Source organism: Gavialis gangeticus, unplaced genomic scaffold, assembly GCF_001723915.1.
Source record: "Gavialis gangeticus isolate Ggan-Ray unplaced genomic scaffold, GavGan_comp1, whole genome shotgun sequence".
Classification (NCBI taxonomy): Eukaryota; Metazoa; Chordata; order Crocodylia; family Gavialidae; genus Gavialis; species Gavialis gangeticus.
Window position 1 is genome coordinate 60,314,548 of NW_017729030.1, and position 18,763 is coordinate 60,333,310.

The 18,763-nt window shown below is 41.2% G+C and overlaps 1 protein-coding gene across 12 annotated transcripts in view; it reads right to left on the reverse strand.

Annotated features, from left to right (window-relative positions):
* The window catches only part of ADGRL3 (adhesion G protein-coupled receptor L3), a 1,275,722-nt gene that overhangs the window by 53,348 nt on the left and 1,203,611 nt on the right, over positions 1-18,763 (reverse strand). Inside the window, exon 25 of one of the 12 annotated variants that reach the window (XM_019522292.1) lies at positions 4,024-4,152. The exons of 10 other annotated variants lie outside the window; for them this stretch is intronic. In XM_019522292.1, coding sequence (XP_019377837.1) covers positions 4,024-4,152 — 129 coding nt within the window. Of the gene's footprint in view, positions 1-3,185; positions 3,849-4,023; positions 4,153-18,763 lie in introns of those variants that run through there. One more of the 12 variants, XM_019522290.1, reaches the window with a different exon arrangement.

Consider the following 18,763-nt stretch of genomic DNA (forward strand, 5'->3'; position numbering starts at 1 on the left):
ACACACACACACACACACACACACACACAAACACATATACATATAAATCCATGAGTTTTACTCTTTTGATTTTAAAGTTGTGAGAAATGAACTTCTTTTTTTAATAAACTACATCATCTATATGTGATGCAATAAAAGTGAACTAAAAAAAATTACATTTGATATGCAATGTTTAGCTTTACTCCCATACTTGTCTCTCTGTAGGGCTCTAAACGACAGCATGAAGAAAAGGAAAGAAAAAACAACAAGTAAGCTTACAGCGACAGTAGGAGGAACATGAGTAAAAAGCAAATTGATGATATGCAGAAAAAAGAGTTAACGGAAATAATTTTCACTGCCCAGAATACATGAATCTGTTACATGGTTTATTTCAGGTAAAAAATATTGACATTTTAGACAGAAAAAAAAATTAAGCACAACAGTAAATACACTATATTTTTTTAAATAAATCACTTTTGAAACTTTTCCCCAATATTGTTATAAACGTTCAGGGTGCTACACAAACCAAGAAAAAATGTCCGGAAATCTTTAAGTTGGTAAGTGCTATGTTTAAAGAGACAGCAATGTTATTTCTATAGTTTTAAAATGAATGTCTTTACTTACTGTTAGTTATAATAACCCTGGCAGTTGCAATTGAAATCCGTTTCCTTGCTACAATGTTTTGTCCTCCGTCTTTTGCCACACTGCTTTTTTAGTGATTTTGATCATCATGGGGCTGCTGGCAATTTATAAATTTTGTAAGGCGGCATTTGTTTTTCCTTTTTTTTTTAACCAAACACATGGCAATTACATGTACTTTTCAAACAACTATAAGAAAAGGTAGTAGATCCAATTATGGCATTTCTCATTGAAGCTACTCTGGGAGACAGGAAATAAAAGAAACAGCCAAAGATGTGGATAATGTGTCATTGTTCACTTTCCATTTCCCAGTTTGTATTGGTTTGTGGCACAGTGTCACTTAAACATAGCTGGTTATGTTATTTCCATCTTCTCTTAAAATTACCTTCAATGAAAGCAACTGTAAAAAAATCCATCACTTATCCAAGCGGCCAAGACTGGAATCGATCCTTCATTCTATTCAGTGAACACAGATCTGTCCGTTCCAAATTTCAGCAGTTTGGCAACCCCTTGAATATCTGTTGGGCTCAGTGAGCCCTTGGATTTCTCAACTAGTATCTTGTTTAATCTTTCTTGGCCAAACTCCCGTTCCATGGACAGAATCAAGAACTTTTTCCTTGGTCACAATGGGCCTGACTGGGTTTTAATTTTTAAGTCCTAATCCAAAGGGTATTTCCCTTGTTTCCAAGGGACTTCAGAATCTAGTATCAGGCTCTTAAATTCACCCAAAGCTGTGGCTCTGTACAGAGTAGAGCATGGGCTCTAAGGTGTGCAGACATGAGTAATTCACACCCAACTTATACTATAGTCAAATACTTGAAAAAGCAGATTCTTGCCCTTAGTGCTCAGCTTTGCTTTTGCAAGTGAGAGCAACAGCAGGGATTCTCTTCCCTGGAAATACCAAATCCAAAAGGCTTGTCTTGACTAGGGTTTCAAAAACATTTTGCTAGAATGTACCAACTAATACATCATGAAAGTTGAGTGCAGACAAGGTAGCCACCATGTTACCTGCTATCACAAGTTAAATCCATGCATGAGAACACAGGAATATCCAGAGTGGATCAGACCTGAGGTCCATTTTATCCAGGATCCGGCCTTTGACCAGCCAGAAGCTTCAGACAAAGTGCAAGGGACCATTCCCTTATCTATGTTAGACGTGCAGAATGTGTGTGTGTCATGTGAGACTATTTTAGCTAATGTGTTTGGATCCTAGTCAAGACAAACCCCAAGAGATGGCAATAGAAAATATATAGGAAAGTCCACTGCCTGTGATACAGGCATCGAAAAAATGCCATGCTTCAATGATACCAAGCAGTTATTTCTAATGAGTTATCAACCCAATTAAAATAACTCATTCAATTGGCTGTTGGGTCTGTATGCTTAAAACTCAAGGATTTAATAAGGCCTCTGGTGTAAATCCATGTCTGCTGAGGTTAGCTTCTTACAGGGGCTCTTTGAATGCCCATAGGGACATACAGTAGATCAAACTATGAAGTAGTTAATCCCCATTCACAATATGTACTTCGGAAAGCGATGGCTACAATACCTTATTTTCTGTGATATTTTTATGGATGTTAATGAACTCCTCAAGCAGTACATCTGATTCTGCTCCTTCTGAAGTCAATGGCAAAACTCCAGTGGTTTAAATGGAACAGTATTGGTCCCATTCTCTTTTAGTTAGCACAAATGAAGCCTAACCAGCTCTGTACTTGGCATATTTACAGACATTTGGGCCCTGACTCTACCCCCCGCCCCCCCTGCATTGGGTAGTAAAGATACAAAGAAGCTCCTTATGGGAAATTAGAAAAAACACATTAAAAAATTTAAGGCACTTTCTAGAAAAAAACTTTTCTGACATTTTTACCAGAGCACATTTATACAGCAAAATGCAGCCCTGAAAACCAAGGTTTAACTTAATCCAAATGCTAACTCAACATTACCTTCTATCATCCAATTTTAAACTTCCTTCCCAATTTCAAAAACACACATAAAATTATCTTAATCTTAAAGCATAAGGTACCTTTTAAAACAGTGACAATCTGAATAGTTTATTACTTTTGCAGCTAGAAAACATAAGTATTTATATGCCAAAAATTGTACAGATGATCAAGTCTCTTTTCAACGTTTGCGATATACTGAACCTCTTAAAATTCAGAACAATTTCTGCTTAGCACTGGTCCTTTTAAAAAGAATTAGTGAAATCAAATTTATTGCAAAAAGTTAGCATAGTTTAGGAGATTTATGAACATAAAAAGGTCAAGTCTGGATGATTTCCTCTTTTTGGTATGAATTAAAATACCCTAATGATACAATTTGGTATCTATTTCTATTGTAAATAATGCACTGCTGTATATTACAGCATGATTACACTGCTTGCATTATCATCATTATTTATAAACCTTCCTTGGAGAACTCCTACTGCAGTAGGATATCCTAATTGGAAGTGGTACAAATAACGAAAGTGGATATTTTGGAAAATAGTTGGGTTTGAAAACAGTTACCCTATAATGATTCAGTTGCACTTGGAAAAAAAAAAAAGAATCACCAAACTGAACAGAGACAAAGGGTCAAGATTCAAATTCCAGATTTATTCCCAATGTCATTTGTAACTAGAACTGTTTGTTTATAACAAAAGTATCATGACATTAATTTACAGACATGATCCATTAATTCAACCAAAGTAAACAAAGAAGACATACATATTAGTTGTAAAGGAACGATTTTTGTAGTGGACTCTGTACAACTGACTGTATTTACTTCCATATTTAAGAGTAACAGAGAGAGTCTCCAGTTCTGTGCTTTTTTTCTGGTCTTTAAGGTCAGTTGTAGAATGCATTGACTTTAGTATCATGGCCCTCCAAAAATATAAAAATATTTGGAACTAACTTAGATTTCTTAGTCTAAATCCAAAAGTCCTTCTTCCCCCTATGTAGCTGTAGACAGACACATTGATGAGCTATTGACAATTTATTTTTCCATATGCTATTCCAATAGCAATAGCATCTTTGGTATCAAAGGCCATTTTGGCCTCACTTACCTTGAAGGTGCTTCTGTTTCTAATATGAATGACATAACAAAGAAATGCACTGACAACAGTGATGGATATGCCAACAATATACATACTGAAGACTAAAACAATACAAAATGAAACAAAATCGAAACCACCACGCATGTCTTGATGGATCTGATGAATCTCTATCCAAGTGATTTGGGTCATTTGTGGAGAAAGCCTATGGAGAATGGAAAAAGGTACTAAGATGAAAGGAAGGGAGGATTTTTTTTTTTGTGCCCAGTTTCAAAAAACAAAGGGAGGAAAAATGAAGAAAAAAAAGAAAGAAATGGGCCTAAAGAAGCCACATAAAATGGAATTCTCACTAGAAAAATTAGAGAGAAACTCCAGCACACCTTGTGTGTTGTACATGCTGACAGAAGGGTTGTTATAGACCGCCGATTCCCCGAGCAATGTATTATAAGGGTTGTTAGTGCCATGAGGACGAAGCAGAGCATTGGTTATAAGATGATTAGCCATGGCTCCTGGAGCAGCCCGATAGAAAGACAGAGAAAAAAAGGTCAATCAGGCAAATGTGGCATAAAAAAAAGGAAAAAAGAACATTCAGAATGACAACAGTCAAAATAGTCCTGATTACAAGCAGCCAGCTAATTAGACTTGAAAACTTATAGGCCACTAAAGCAGCACAGATGTTACTGACAATGCACAAATCCAAGTCGATGCGAAAGAAAATGGATTGGGAAGCTGATAAGCTCTATTTATGGTGGTTCCCCAGTTGCTCAGTGGGTAAGCAAGAATACGCTCACATGCTTGCTACAAATAAATAAAAGGAAGTGACAGTCTACACAATGGGAAAAACTCTCCAGAAAGTGCCAAATGAATGAAATAATAATGACTAACATGAAACAATACATTCAGCTCTCAGTATGGACTCAGGATTATTTATTGGTCTCTTGGAACATGTATAAACATAAGGGAAAGATGGAAAATGAAAGCCCTCTGAAGATTCAGGGTTCTTTTTTTTTTTTTGAGAACTCTGACTCAGGGATGAACAATGCGGGGTGGGGAGATGCAGTTTTATGCACTGCACTTTCCAACTACTTATTAACATCACAATGTGCAGCAAAGCTGACTTGGATCTGCCACAGAAAGTGAGAGCATCACAGCTCTTGCCAATTTGTACAGACTGAATAAGTGCAGACCATTTGGACAGTCACACTTGGTGGTTCTCTTTTTCCTCAGACCACACAATTTTTCACACACGTCATCTTTCTTTCCTACTGCTTAGGATCATACAAGCCACAGCTGAGTGGCCAGTATTCAGATCTGTATACAATGCAATTCTCTGTGATGCTGAGCTTCTGGCCTCCTGCTCTGCAGGACCAGAGCAACTCAGCCCATATCGGGAAAGACCTACCTTATCTTGTGTGGGGTAACAGCCAGCCCTTGTAACCAATACATTACTCCCTCCACCCTTAGCTGATTTGCAGCAGGTCAGAAGCATTAAATGCCACTTTTCAAGGAGGGTTTGGAACTATGGAAGTGGTTGGTGCCATGCATGTGTGTTTATGGGTGGAGACAGCAGATTGGCATGACACTGAGAAGGTAGTGGTAAAAGGGAGAAGACCACAAATTAATAATTAAGACACAGTCAATATCCAAGGTAGATCCTACCATAGTTGCCTAGGATTAGTCCTCAAGCTAGGGGCAGGAGTGGGAAGCAATTTTCTCTGTGGCTGTCAGAGGGATAAAATAAGTGGTGGATTCAAGAGTTAGGGGACACTTCCCCACCAGGCCAAAAGCCCCTAAAGGGCTGGGGGGGGGTGGGTAGATGAAGCCAGGAGGAGGGTGCAAGAGGGTAGAAAGAGGAGGGAAATGGAATGATCCCTATTCTGCAGCCACTCTTTGCAAACACGCTGCAAAGGCTTCATTAATTGGCTGCTCCCATGCCATTCTTCTGCCCTATCTACTTCCATGGGATTCCCAACGCAGGAAGCAGCCTCGGTTCCTGCAGGGCTCAAATCATGCATAGGAGTTACCAAGGGGTACCTCCAATTACAGTGACATGAAGTCACCTGGTGAGTGGAGTGATGGGGCAGGGAGGACGGGAAGTCAAAACCCAATTAACAACAAAAGGAAATAAAATAAGAAAACGTGCAGAAGAGAAGGGGCATGAATAATATACATATGTAAAATAGTTATCCAGATGAAAACAGGGGCAAGTAAGAGCTTGGGCATGGCTAAAGTAAGGTAGGGAGCTCTGTGTTACCCTGGTGTTGCTGCTGTGCCCCTGATGGGTGACCACAAATCTTGAAGTCACTTTTGGATGGAGCTGATTTTGTAGTGTGTTCCAAAGAGCTGAAATATTTCTCCAGACTGATGCTTCCAATTTAGCACAGGCTCTTCCATGGCCCCATGCTCTTTTCAAACTGCACTTGGCATGCAGAATGGTACCACTCAACAGGAAGCACTATCTGGAGTGTAGCATGACCTCTTTACTGGTCAGGATGGGGACAGTGGAAAGCCAAGGCTCTGCTCTGCATTGTTGTTTTTGGCTCGTCTTGCATGGATGGGGCAATTCTTGAGATGCACGGTGTATCATTCCTTGCATATCCCAGGGAAAGTCAAGCACCCTGCCCCTATGTTTAACACTCTGATTACTTTCCTCATTTTGCTGGGTTCTGGAGAGGATACATGTTGTACTGTAAGCACACATAAGTCAAGCATAACCACTCCACATGAAGTCCCCATAAGAGAAAGCGCTGTAAAAATACCCTGTTGGCTGAACACTTGATAAATAACCACTGAAAACCAGTAATGGAAGCCCTACAGAGCTGTCTCCAACCTACACAATACATTCCTACATCATTCATACACTGGTATGACTCCTAATGGCTCACAGTGGAGTTATTTCACATTTGCATAGTGGCAAGGTTGAGAAGAATCTGGCTCCTAGCCTCTTTCAGCAGGCTTCTCCCATAAAGGCACATGGCATTAGTAGATAACACTGTACTTTGAAAAAAAATGTCCATTGTCCATAGAAAAAATCAAAGTGGTGCTATGGTAATAGGACTGCATTTCAGATCTATTCCTAGACACCCACAGAGCTTGAAAAAAAATAAATATTCCTTCACCTGATATTTTTGGCTACACTGATGTAAAAGAAAATGAGCTTGGGTTGGGAATAAGGAAACAGTTTTGTCTCCTGTAAGAAATGACTGCATGATTGCTTAGCTAGGAGAAATCAAGCATAAGTAACAGGCCAATGAGTCAATACTGTATTGCAAGTAGTGTCTGGATCTATCCATCTGATGTGCATCTAGTAGGAGAGATTTGAGGCCTGCTTCTATTTTCACACAAGTTTTATACTGATGTGATCTATTGATGTCAGTGAAGCTGCTCCTGATTTTACTTAAGTTTTGAATGAGTCAGGGCATAATCAGTTAGGAACATGTAAAAAGGAAGTGGGTGTTCATATGGATAACAAGAACAGCCAGAGCTAATCATAACCAAAACTTTTAAAGTGACTTCCTGCATGCATTTGGGCTACTCTTGTCCAATTAGACCTCAAGAAAAGACAAATTAGAAATGTCTTATTCCAAAAGACAGGTTTTGGGGGTCATAGGTTGCATTTCCTTATAGCAGATTTAATGCCTATAAAAGGGGCTGGATTGAGAAACCTAAAGACTGAAATCTGTCTTTCTGTCTAATCGAACAATCTTCTCTTTCGTTCCCTCTCCCTCCCTCTCTTTTTCCAGAACTTCTGCAGCAGAGCATTTCCAACTACAGTGCAGGTTATCCACAGACTTTTCCACTGATACAGCTCTCCAACCTCAGAATGAACCTCCCTAGGAAAGACAAAACAGTCAGCCTCAGCAAACTGGCCCCTCTGCCAAGACCAGCTACATGTGTGCCAACACTGACACCGATTGTAAAGGTGATATGTCAGTAATGGTGTTTGCCCAGTGGATCCTGGGCTCTACCCCTAAATGGTACCAACCTCTGAAATTTACTGCATTATTGATATTCCAGAAAAAAAAATAAAATAAAAGCATGGTGCAATGTAAAGCAAGCATCAGAACAAGTCAGGTTCTAACGGGCTGTATACATTATGGATCCACTGACAGCTTTTAATTTAAATAAACACCTGAACTGTGATGTAAATCATGGGATTCGGAGAGGGATGGATATATTTCATATACACATGGGTCAGACCTTCAAGCCTTACTCTCAGTAAATAACATCTTACTTTGTGAATAGTTCTGTTGTAGTAAAAGGATTACTCGATCCTGAAATGGTAGAAACTGGCTCTGTACGTCATGTGTATTTATGTACCAAGAAAAAACAGAGCATCTTATTTTCTACCTTTCTCTTCTTTCAGTCTTCATTACTAAAGATATATTTATTAAACTTAGATCATTTCAGGATCAAAAACTAAATCCCAGGTTTGGGGACAGTGGTGTAAAACCATAATAGCTCCCCTAAAGTTAGGAGGCTTCTTCTTGATTTACAGTGTAACAAATTCAGATTTGGGATCTAGATGCTCCTCAGATTCTGCACCTGTTTTTTGCCACTTTAAACACTGGCTGCCATCAAAGACCTTCCTTTGTTTAAAAAAAACAAAACAAGGGTCACAGCAAATAGAAAAATTAACATGAAAAGAGCATAACTCACAATAGTATTATTAAGTAGCTTGGACACAGCCCTTAACTTTGCCTGCCAGAGCTTTCCTCTTAATCAATGAAACAGGCATAGTTTTCACAGCCCTGGAGAGAGACCTGAGAGGGGAGAACGGCAGTCAGGTTCTGAACTGCCTATATTTAAAGCTTTAATTAATAAAATAAATAAATAAAGTCCAAGATCGTGCTCTCTTTTTTGAAATGAGGGTCAGTGAGGGAAAAAAAAACCCTGACACCTGGCATATTTTCAAATTATCATCCTGCTTTCTTTGTGACATGATATTATCACCATAGCAACGATCAGGGCTATTAGAAACAGAGGCTTAGGACTTCAGAGGAAGAGTGAGCAGCAAGAGCAGGTGAGCTAGCAAACAACAATCCTGCCTACATGAAAATGTCTTTGGTAATAAGTAATGAGCAAAGTCAAATATAGGAAATGTGATCTAAATGGCACAGTTGCTAAAAATATCAAGGGTTTCTGTAAGACTCCAACTCCTTGGTAACAACTGGCTGTGAGCAAAAAGAAAAAAAAAAGAAAAAAGAAAAAAGATTAAGTAAATGAGTAGCTAGTGAAAACAGTATTACTGGCCTCCATTGAAACAATGTGACAAACCACAGTGTTTAGCAACAGGGTATGAGAGACATTATGGCAACAGAGAGCAGAATGTGATATAACATCAAAGTGTGGAGGAGCCGATGGAAGCAATGAAGTTTGGGAAGTGTAGGTCTGAAAGTTGCTGGTGAGCAGTACGGTGTATCAGTAGATTGACCAAATGGAAATCCATGACATCATCTGGGAAATCCGGGATACTGCCGCTTCCCTCTACCCTGCCCCATCGTGCTCTTACAAGTTGGTGGAGCGGCTGGACTGCTCCCCATGCCCCTCCGTTTCTGGGATGCCCATTATAATTCCCAATAGCCAGCCAAGACCAGCTTCTGAAATCCAGGACTGTCCTGGCTAAAGCAAGACATTCGGTCACCCTATGTATCAGCCAAGTTTAAGAGCAGAAGGAGATAAGCCTTGTGCACAAGTAGACTGCTCTGGAATGACTCTGTGTGTGAGGGGCTTCCATCAGTACGTGCATTTGTATCTGTCTGACTCGCCCTTGGCAGGCTGCCTAATATGTTCAGAGAGAAGCATGTGTTGGTTGTTTGTTCTTCTTTTATCCAATTATGTCCTGCTTCTTAGCTTCACCCGGGGACTGCAGCCTGACACTAGCTGAAGATATGGCCTTGCCTCTTTTGCACTTAGAGTTTAGGGATAGTCTTTAAGATCAAATGTCTCTCCCTTCTCAGCTTCCTGGACTATCCTCTTATTCAGCAAACTTAGTTTTGTTTCCTTAGTTATGGTGCCTGACCACTACCTCTTTTGACTGGAATATTAGTTAACGAGAAACTCTACATGAATTCAAGTTGCCTATTCAACCTTCTGTCTGCACTCTGTGTGGCACATACATGTCCCCCAAAAATCAAGGGAACCATTGCTGACATCCTCTGAAGTGTCCTCCTCCAGCCACTTGAACCTAACAAAAAACAGGTCCAGTAGCTAAAGACTAATACTATTATCAGATACAACATGCAGAAACTATCACATTTTCTACTGTACAAAACATGTCTCCCCTCAACCTGTCCCCAAAAGGCAGTCTAAATTACCCCCAAAAGATGTGTAACAAAAAATAATTGGAATGACTGTAATAAAAGAAGATCCCGTTTCTCTTTTTGGGGTTTCTTTTGGGGTTTCTTTGTTGTTCTCCCGCCCTGGCGGGGGGTCGGGCTAGAAGATCTACTAGGTCCCTTCCGACCCTTAATCTATGAATCTATGAATCAAAATTCCATCAAATTTATTCAAAAAAAACCCCAAAAAACAGTTCCTTGCCATATTACCCTTTTTGGGGGTAAATCCTATACACTGAAAAATACGGTAAATCTGAAGAAAATAATGTACAGACAGAAGTGCATCCAGAAGAGATGCAGTGGTACAGACGCATCCTCCTTTCAGTTGATGCTACCACAGGAAAAGCTGACCTTTTCAAAGTCCCTAAATTGGGCAAGACCCCCACCCCATTCCTCTTCATGCTCACCATCACCTCCCCTCTCCCTCCCAGACCCACCCACCCACCACTGTGCCCCTATCCCTAGTTGCCCCAGGGGCAAGGGCAGGGGGAGTCTCCAGAGCCACTCCTGCTCACTCTATCTGGGCTCCAGGAGGAGCAGGCTCATCTGGGAACAGCAGCAGCAGCAGGCAGGTTCCTCCTCCCTACCTTGTCCCCCTGGCTGTTCCCTGCCAGCCTGGGAGCAGGTAAAGGGGAAGAGAACCCACCCACTGTTGCCACTGCTGTTTCTGACCAAGCCTGGCTCTGTGTGCAGCCCAGCTTCAATGGGGCAAGCATAGCTTTAAAACCTTCCCCCACTTCCCATGCATCAACTAGGGACAGTGGGGACCAGGACAGTGATGAGCAGGAGGTTAAAATGGGAAGAGACATGAGGGAGGGGGAAGAAAGGGGAGGGGAAGAGATCTGCCAGTAAGGACAACCACTGCTCTTGTACCCACCTTTACAAAATCCTGGATCTGCCTTTGCAAACAGGCAAAGGCTGTTAAGCTCAACACTCTGATTTATATTTCAATAAACAATCTGTAAATGGAATTATGTTCAGTCCAATATGAATCTAGATTTAGGTTCAGATTTCAAGTCTGAAGTTCAGGATTGTTCAGTTCCAGATTTCTGATGTGGACTTAGCTCCAAGTGGATATTCCCTGTCATTATGGGCAGGGAAGAACCCTGTGAACACAGCAATCCTTTTCTAAAGACTAGAGTCAGGTGAGTAATTTATAATGAATAATTTATTCAACAAGTGTAACATGTAAAGCCTCATTAAGATGACAGACACAAATGGGATATCCTGGAAAAACCCACGTACCTGTAGAGAAAAATAAAAGTTTGAGTCACCTGACCCAGCCACCCTGGTTTCAGTTCAGAGTGAGGTCTTCCTGAGCAAAGTATTTTCTTCTTAGGACAATTCTTGTTTTGTGTGCGTTTGCCCCAAGCCTCCAGGCCCTTGCTTTGTGGTACCTTGTCTTGGGAAAACTTGTGTAGACCTGGCCATAGAAACGCTTAGATATAATCATGGTGACCAGTCCCTGGCAGTGGGAATAGTCCCATTAGTTTTTTATAGCATCACTTCAATGATGGAGTATTATTTAACAAGTAATGCCAGAAATATTGGGTGGGGCAGCAAAATACTTACAGTCCAGTATTATGTGTTCGGAGCCATGACTTCAAGTTTCACTCCACATTCACACCAAAAACTGCCCATGGTCTGCTGTAAATCTAGTCATTTGAGCTTGGGAATCAAAAGTGGACAGATGCGGGCCTGCCATCATCATTCTTCTACGGCCCATGCTAGCATGGTGGACTGTTGAGGGTCAGGAGACTTTTGACCCTGAATTTTCATTAGAATCAGGTTTCCAGAAAGAATCTTAAAAAAATGTGACTTGAAACTCACTTTTCACAAATATCCTGTTTACATTTGGTGGTGTGGCTAAAAGGGCTGTTTGCAAAATCACCTGCTAGAAAATATGCTAAAAAATAAACTTAGAAAGAACAGCCAACAAATTCCAAATGAATTCCTGCTATCACCAAAATAGTCATAGTCCTTTTTCTTACAGTACTCAACTTGGTTCTACTCAACGTATGTACTTCCTGGACTGAAAGTCATACCTGCTTATTTCACAGAAGAAAACAAGTTGGACCACAGTTAGCAATGCAGATCCAACATATCCACAAAGCAGTGAGAAAAGTCTAACACATTATCAGTAAAACTGTGAGCTTACATTCTGAATGTCCCTATTAATGGTGAATATTTAAGAGGCAAGCAGAACACACAGCTTGATTTTCACATCATAGGCAGCAGGACTGGAAGTTCAACTTTTGACTTGTAAACTCAGCAGATCTGATACAGAAGCCATTACAGGAGAAAAAAAATAGCAGATCCCAAGATGCCACTTTTAAAATAGTCATTCTTCAGACTACAACCATGCATAAAGGATTTAGATTGCTAAGTTTATCTACTTTACGTGCATATGAAAGCTGATATCATTTTAGCTGCTATATGAAACATAAATTGTACCTTTTTTTCCCTTTGTTAGACAGCAATTGGTCCTTGATGTAGAAGGACATTGAATGAAGAAATAATTTTGGAAGAGTTCAATGTGATGCATTTAACAGAGGACTGCACATCCATTAAGTACAGGTATACTTTTAAACACACTAAATGAAAGCAAAGAATGAAAGGGAAGATGACAGGTGGATGTCAGTCGAGCCTAGACTATATCATTCAGGAACACAATTCAAATAACTTCTGGCTGACAGCTGGCTGACAAAGCAGTGCTGAAGGCCTTTAAATTAACTTGAATCATCTGCCTGATCTATCCAGTGGGCACCAGAAAGAAAAGGCCTTTGAGTGGTGGTGAAAAAGTATTACCATTCAAAATGACTCTAACTGAACAAAGCCACTTGAGAGATGCTCCTTTCGCCTGTACAATTAAGAACATCTTCAAATATCTGGTTTGAGGGGAATGGACACAGGCTGTGTTCCTGGCTTCAGTTATTTTCTGTTCTGTTCCAGTCTGAAATTCTGATTGCAGTAGCCAGCACTCACTTCAAAAGGAAGAAACATCAACTATAGTTGGGTACATTTATTTTTTTCAGCGAACAGCATATTTACTAGAAAAAAGCAGTTTCCAAGGGGTACCAAACTGTTTGTGAGTTTAATTCAAATTCAGTGAATAGTTTCAACTAAAGGGGGAAAAAAAGCCCACACTGAAAATGCCAGTTGAAACTGTCATCGTCTGTTTTAAAACTGACCCATGTTTCTAAATTTAAAAAGGGAAAGCAGAGTTATACAAAATGAAAAAGAAAAAAGCCTTTCATTTAACCTGAAATAAAACATTCTATTTATTTTGAGGGGGGCTGGCCCAAATTACGTTTCTCAGCTTTTTGTTTTGCCAAAAACAGCTCCTGATAATAATTCATTTAGGGTCAATGCAAATAATGTTTGAATTTTTTATTGTTTTGTCTTTTCAGCCACAAAGCAGAAAAATCCATTACCTGCACTGCTCTAACCTGAAACACCCTACAACAGCAGCTGGCAAGGTTTTAGGGTCAACCTGACTTAGGTTCCAGGTGGGCTAGTTCTCTTGAACCAGCCCAATGCTCCTCCTTGCCTCTCAGCTGTGGCGCAGCGAATCCAGAGCTTCAACCCAGATTAGGTTTCAGTGCATCATGTGCAGAGCCCCCCTTCTCCCCACCTATGACAGTGGAATAAGCAAAGCCCCCTCCTCAACCAGCTGAATCTGGCCCACAGGCCATCTGTTACTGACCCCTGCCCTAGAACATCACTGCTATACATTACTGTACAACAAAGTCTGTACACCCCCTGCAGCCCCTTGTTCCTACTGCATATAGCATATGTATCTTTCTGTGGCCTACATCACTGCAGCACCCACATGCCTCACAGTCTTAAATGTATTTAACCATATAAACCATACATGTATTTAGCCACTTATCAGACTGGGAAGTACCATATAAGGCACAGAGATCCTCAAACAAGATTTTTTGGTTTTATTTCATTAATGGAAGCCAGGTAGGTTTCAGGATCTGGGTCTATGACTTCCTTGCGGTCACACTAAAATCCATGGAAGAAAAGTGAATTCTAACTGTGTCTTCTGAGATCCTGGCTACCACCCTCACCACTGAACCATCCTTCTTCTGAGCCAGCATCCACAGAACCTAAACCAGGCAGATAACTGGCATGTTAACTTGTATTGATTGTGTATTGGCCACAACTGGGGTTGGAAATTATTGTCAATTTACTGAGACCAGTGAATGAGATGAGAAACATAATTTTCACAATGCAAACAGCTGACATGAAACAATTTCTTATCCAAACTCGTAAGGCTAAACTGTGGGAAAGAATTCTGCTATTGCGCAAAGAGCCTTGCTATACTGATTTAAGTTTGCAAGTTATAGCCGGTTTTTATTAAGCTCAGTATGAATTAACTCACTACTTTTCATTCTCTAAAAAAAGAAAAAAAAACAAGGAAAAAACAAATACATAGAAGGCAGAAAAGGAAACTTGTATTAGTCAAACCTAATGTTCTCATTTTGCCTTCCTGATCAGTGTTCAGTAATGCCCTTTACAATGTTAAAGACAGAATTGGCAAGTATTTAAAGAACACTGTTATTTCAAATGTTCTTGTCCAATTTACTCAAACAATTAATGCAATTATGAAGAGTGAAATGAAACACATTTGCTGGGGGTGGTGGCAGATATTTCAGTATTTTGCTGGTACCTGCAAACACACACTCCGACATTTAGATTTATCAAGCTGTGTACTTTTAATAGCCAACAAGATTCAGCTAATAAACTTCAATAAGCCTGCCTATTAAATTTGTCTCAAATAGGTTTGTTGTCACTTGCAGCATCTAATCTATTCATTGCAAAGCTATTAATACTGACTGCACTGAAATGGAGTTTCAGCAAATGAGGTTCTTAAGCTCTGGGCCATCTTCCTCGAAATGAAACATTCCATGCTTTAATGGGAGGGCAGGAATGAATTTCTCTTTTCTTTTTTTCTTTTTGCATTTGATAATTTCAGACCAAAGTCCCATGCAAGACTCGAACCAGTACTCCACGTTCCAATAATTTATTCATTCTACTTTAATTGTCAAATATTGGGGCTTCTACCACTGAAAACTGGGCTCCCCATGATAGTCAGTCTCAACTTTTATTGCCTAAAATTATCCATATTCTTCTTACTAATACCCAGTTCCTGGGATTACCTTTAATTAAAGCACTGCAACTTAATAGTAAGCCACATAATCAGGCTTTCTAAAACTGTGCAGTACCCACATCTGAAACAAGGCTTCCAAGATCCTGGCCCCCAAAATAATTGGTGAGATTTTAAAAGTAGCTTAGTATGTTGGAGAAGGCTCGCAAAGAAAATCTAGTTGTAAGTAGCATCTAAGGAGCTCGTGCTGCTAGGTGGTAAACCTTGGAGAATAGTGCCCTGAGCTGTTTTAATTAACCTTCCCCAGAAAGCCAGTGTGTGTGTGCAGTGTTACATGGTGATCTCAAACTTCTGCCTAGAATGCGCTGGTCTCTCAAATCTGGGAAAGGTTCACTAGAAGTACTCATCTCACTGGTCCTTCCAAAGTTCTGGTCAGGACACAGGAATGCCCTAGCACTGTCCCTTCAGGAGATTTATGCTGTATTGTGCACATTTGTACCATCTCTTAATTCCGTCTTATTCTACTTAATTACTCCATAGGTGCAGAGGGCCCCATTCTTCCATGGATATGGTGTTCCCCTGCCATTTAGAGGGGCAGTGGTTGGGTAAGGGACATGGAAGTCTGCAAAAAGTGTCTGCACCTTCTGTACATTTTCAGGCATGTTGGAGGTGAGTTGGACGCCACTGCTTGGGGCAAGCTGCATCAGTCATGAGCGTCACTGCTCCCCTTGTGCTACAATAGTCATCAGGGAGCAGCTGTGAAGAGACCCAGCCACATGCTGACCTTTTTAGTACACAGCCAATTCACTCAGGCTGTGACTGGGGCCAAGGGTTTGCCGCTTTACGATTCAATATTGCAGTCCTGCTTTGTTCATTCCTCCTTCGCATTCACTATATTAAGGCTGTTCTGCAGCAATACAGTGCTGGATCTAATACTCCCCAAAGCCTGCTCTGATTTTGGAAACTGCGTAGCCTTTAGTTTCCTTCTTTAAATCTGATCCGCCTAATGACCAAACTTCAAATTATATGGCTGTCAATCCTAAAATCAAAGCCAGCTCATAATATCTCCCAAAGGAAGGATGCCACATCATTTACTGAAATCACTGCAACAAATCTCAGCTAACTCAGGCCATGCAGCAGAGGAGGGGGCAAATACACTGCAAGACAATTGGCAGTGGGATGCATTTTGAACAGCACTAAAAAAGCATGTAATTGCAAAATCCTTGAGTCTTTCTCCTCAGTGCTGGAAACCATAACATTCTTGGCACAATACAGGGGCTGGTAAAAAAAAAAAAAGGGGGGGGGGCAAAGGCAACATCTAGTTCAAGAAGCACTAAGTGTTACAGAGTTTCTCTTGCATATGAAAATAGGTAGGTGGCCATCGTCTAACTCACACACCTGGAATTCTTTGCTTGCAAGCATGTGGCCCCTGCAGGGTTACACAGCTCTTCTTTTCTAAGTCAGATGCTGAAATTCTGTGCAGGTTGATAGTGGATTTTACCTGTTGTCTGCTTGTGCCTACATAGGTGGCAGAGACACTGGTTCATTTCCTGGGGCCAGGAGATGATCATCTCCTCATAGGTATCCAAGTCACACTACTGCATCCAGTATTCCACACAGCTCTGGTAATCAGAGGGATGTAGAGGGAAACTGCATGAGTGCAGAGAAGAGCATCTAAACTCAACAAGGAAGTGAATGGATTTAGACAGGAGGGAACACTGGATATGGATAACTCGGCTAAGTGGTAAAGAAGGGTGACTTGAAAAGGTTTTATGCTAATCGTATAGGTGTATGACAGACCTGCACATGAAGCAGGGGGCCAAGGAGTAAACTGAGGAATTGACTTTGCAGATTGCTTTATCAGGAAAACTGCTGAAGTGCAATGAACACACTGACAAATGGCCTACCAAGGGAGGGGGTGTAAGACCCAACATGAACAATGTTGAAGTCTATGCTGAACAAGACACAAGAAAATGCACCACAGGGTTGGATCGTGTGTTAGCAGAGAGAAAGCCAAGGGGGATGAGGGAGACACGTTATTAAGCCTTCCCATCTCTAGCCTTCGTATTTCCCTCAAATGAGTCAGAGGTCACACTTAGCACTTTGGGGGAGCACAGATGCTCACCCTAAACCTGTTCTGTGAATAAACAGAGGGTTTTTGTCTCCAGGACTAACCTGCATCCCACATAAGCATTTCATTTCCATTATTTACAATACTAGATAGTTTAAAAGCCATGAAACAAGCCTTTTTAGAACACAAGCTCCTCAATACAGGGACTCCTGCTTTCTTTGTAGAAGATGGCTCTCAAGTGGGCTTAGCAAGAGAATGCTACAGCTAGCAAACAGGTACAACTCATGACCCTTAATCCAAAGGAGGCTCATCACTGCCATTATCACACAGACTGGGGCTTGAGTTGAGACTTTCAGACAGGCACATAGGTTCACATTTGCGGTATATTAATTAACCCTGCGTGCCTAACTGGAGACAGATTCTATCCTTCCTATTAGGTGCATAAGTGGACTTTGGTGCCTTAGTCACTCCCATGCCTTCCTGCTTGAGTCCCTAAAAAGCAGCAGTTGCAAAAGGTGTGTGGTTGAATACTTGGAACTCCCCTTAGAAGCTCTGAACTCTGGGCACAAAGAGTATTTTGGTGTTTGAAGATACAGACAATTGTCCAGTGGTATTTTCTAACTCTTAACTCCCACGGGGTCTCAAGTTAGGAGCACAAACATGGATGTCCAAAAATTTTGGGTGGAAGGTCCTTCCCTGATCTTTCAATCGGCTTGCTCACGAGTGAACTGGTTGCAGGACTCTGTCCTTAATTATTTCTGTGTTCCTCAGCAGTCAGAAAAAAAATGCTGGGCACGTCTACATGAGATGTTACTGCGGAACTGCCTAATTAATTCCACAGAAAAACATCATCGTCTACACATGCAGTGCTATTAAGATGGAGTACACTAATTAACTGTGCTGGAGGATAGTACTTGTACATACAGGTACTAGCCTGCAGTGGAGTTCTTTAATATGCAGCAATGCATGTGTAGATGCTGATGGGGCTGGCTGGCGCATGAGGGTGCTTCAGTGGGGGGGCTGCCTGCTCGCTAGCCCCACACTGGAGCACCCTTGTGCCCCAGCCAAACCCTAAGCAGCACATTGAGCTGGGATGGAGCAGCCCCAGGCTAGCAAGCTGAGCCCCCAGGGCTCTTGCCAGCCAGGGCTGCTGCAACACAACTCAACATGCTGCCATCTAGGGTGCACATGAAGACACGGCATCCAGAAGCAATAAATTCTGGAATGATATGGGCCAGAGTTTATTGCTTCACCTTAAAAGCAAGTGTGGATGCATCCACTGTAAAACATTTTAGTATCACTGTATGTAAATGAAAGGAGGGGCATGAGTGCATGACACTTTAACGCAGGCTAAATGCTTTTGCACTCCTTTAATGGTGTTGGTGTTTGCATCCGTCAGCAGCGTATTGCACATTAATTCCAGCCACTGTAGCAAATTTGGTGGTGTAATGCGCCTTAAATGACTTGGGGCGCAGCAAACTAAAACTTCTCCTCTGAGTTTTAGTCTGCTGCCCCTACAGCCACGGAGTGAAGAACCAGGCTCTGTGCAGCTCAGGGGCTCTGCAGGAAGCCCTGCAAACAGCCTGGCAGCAGCC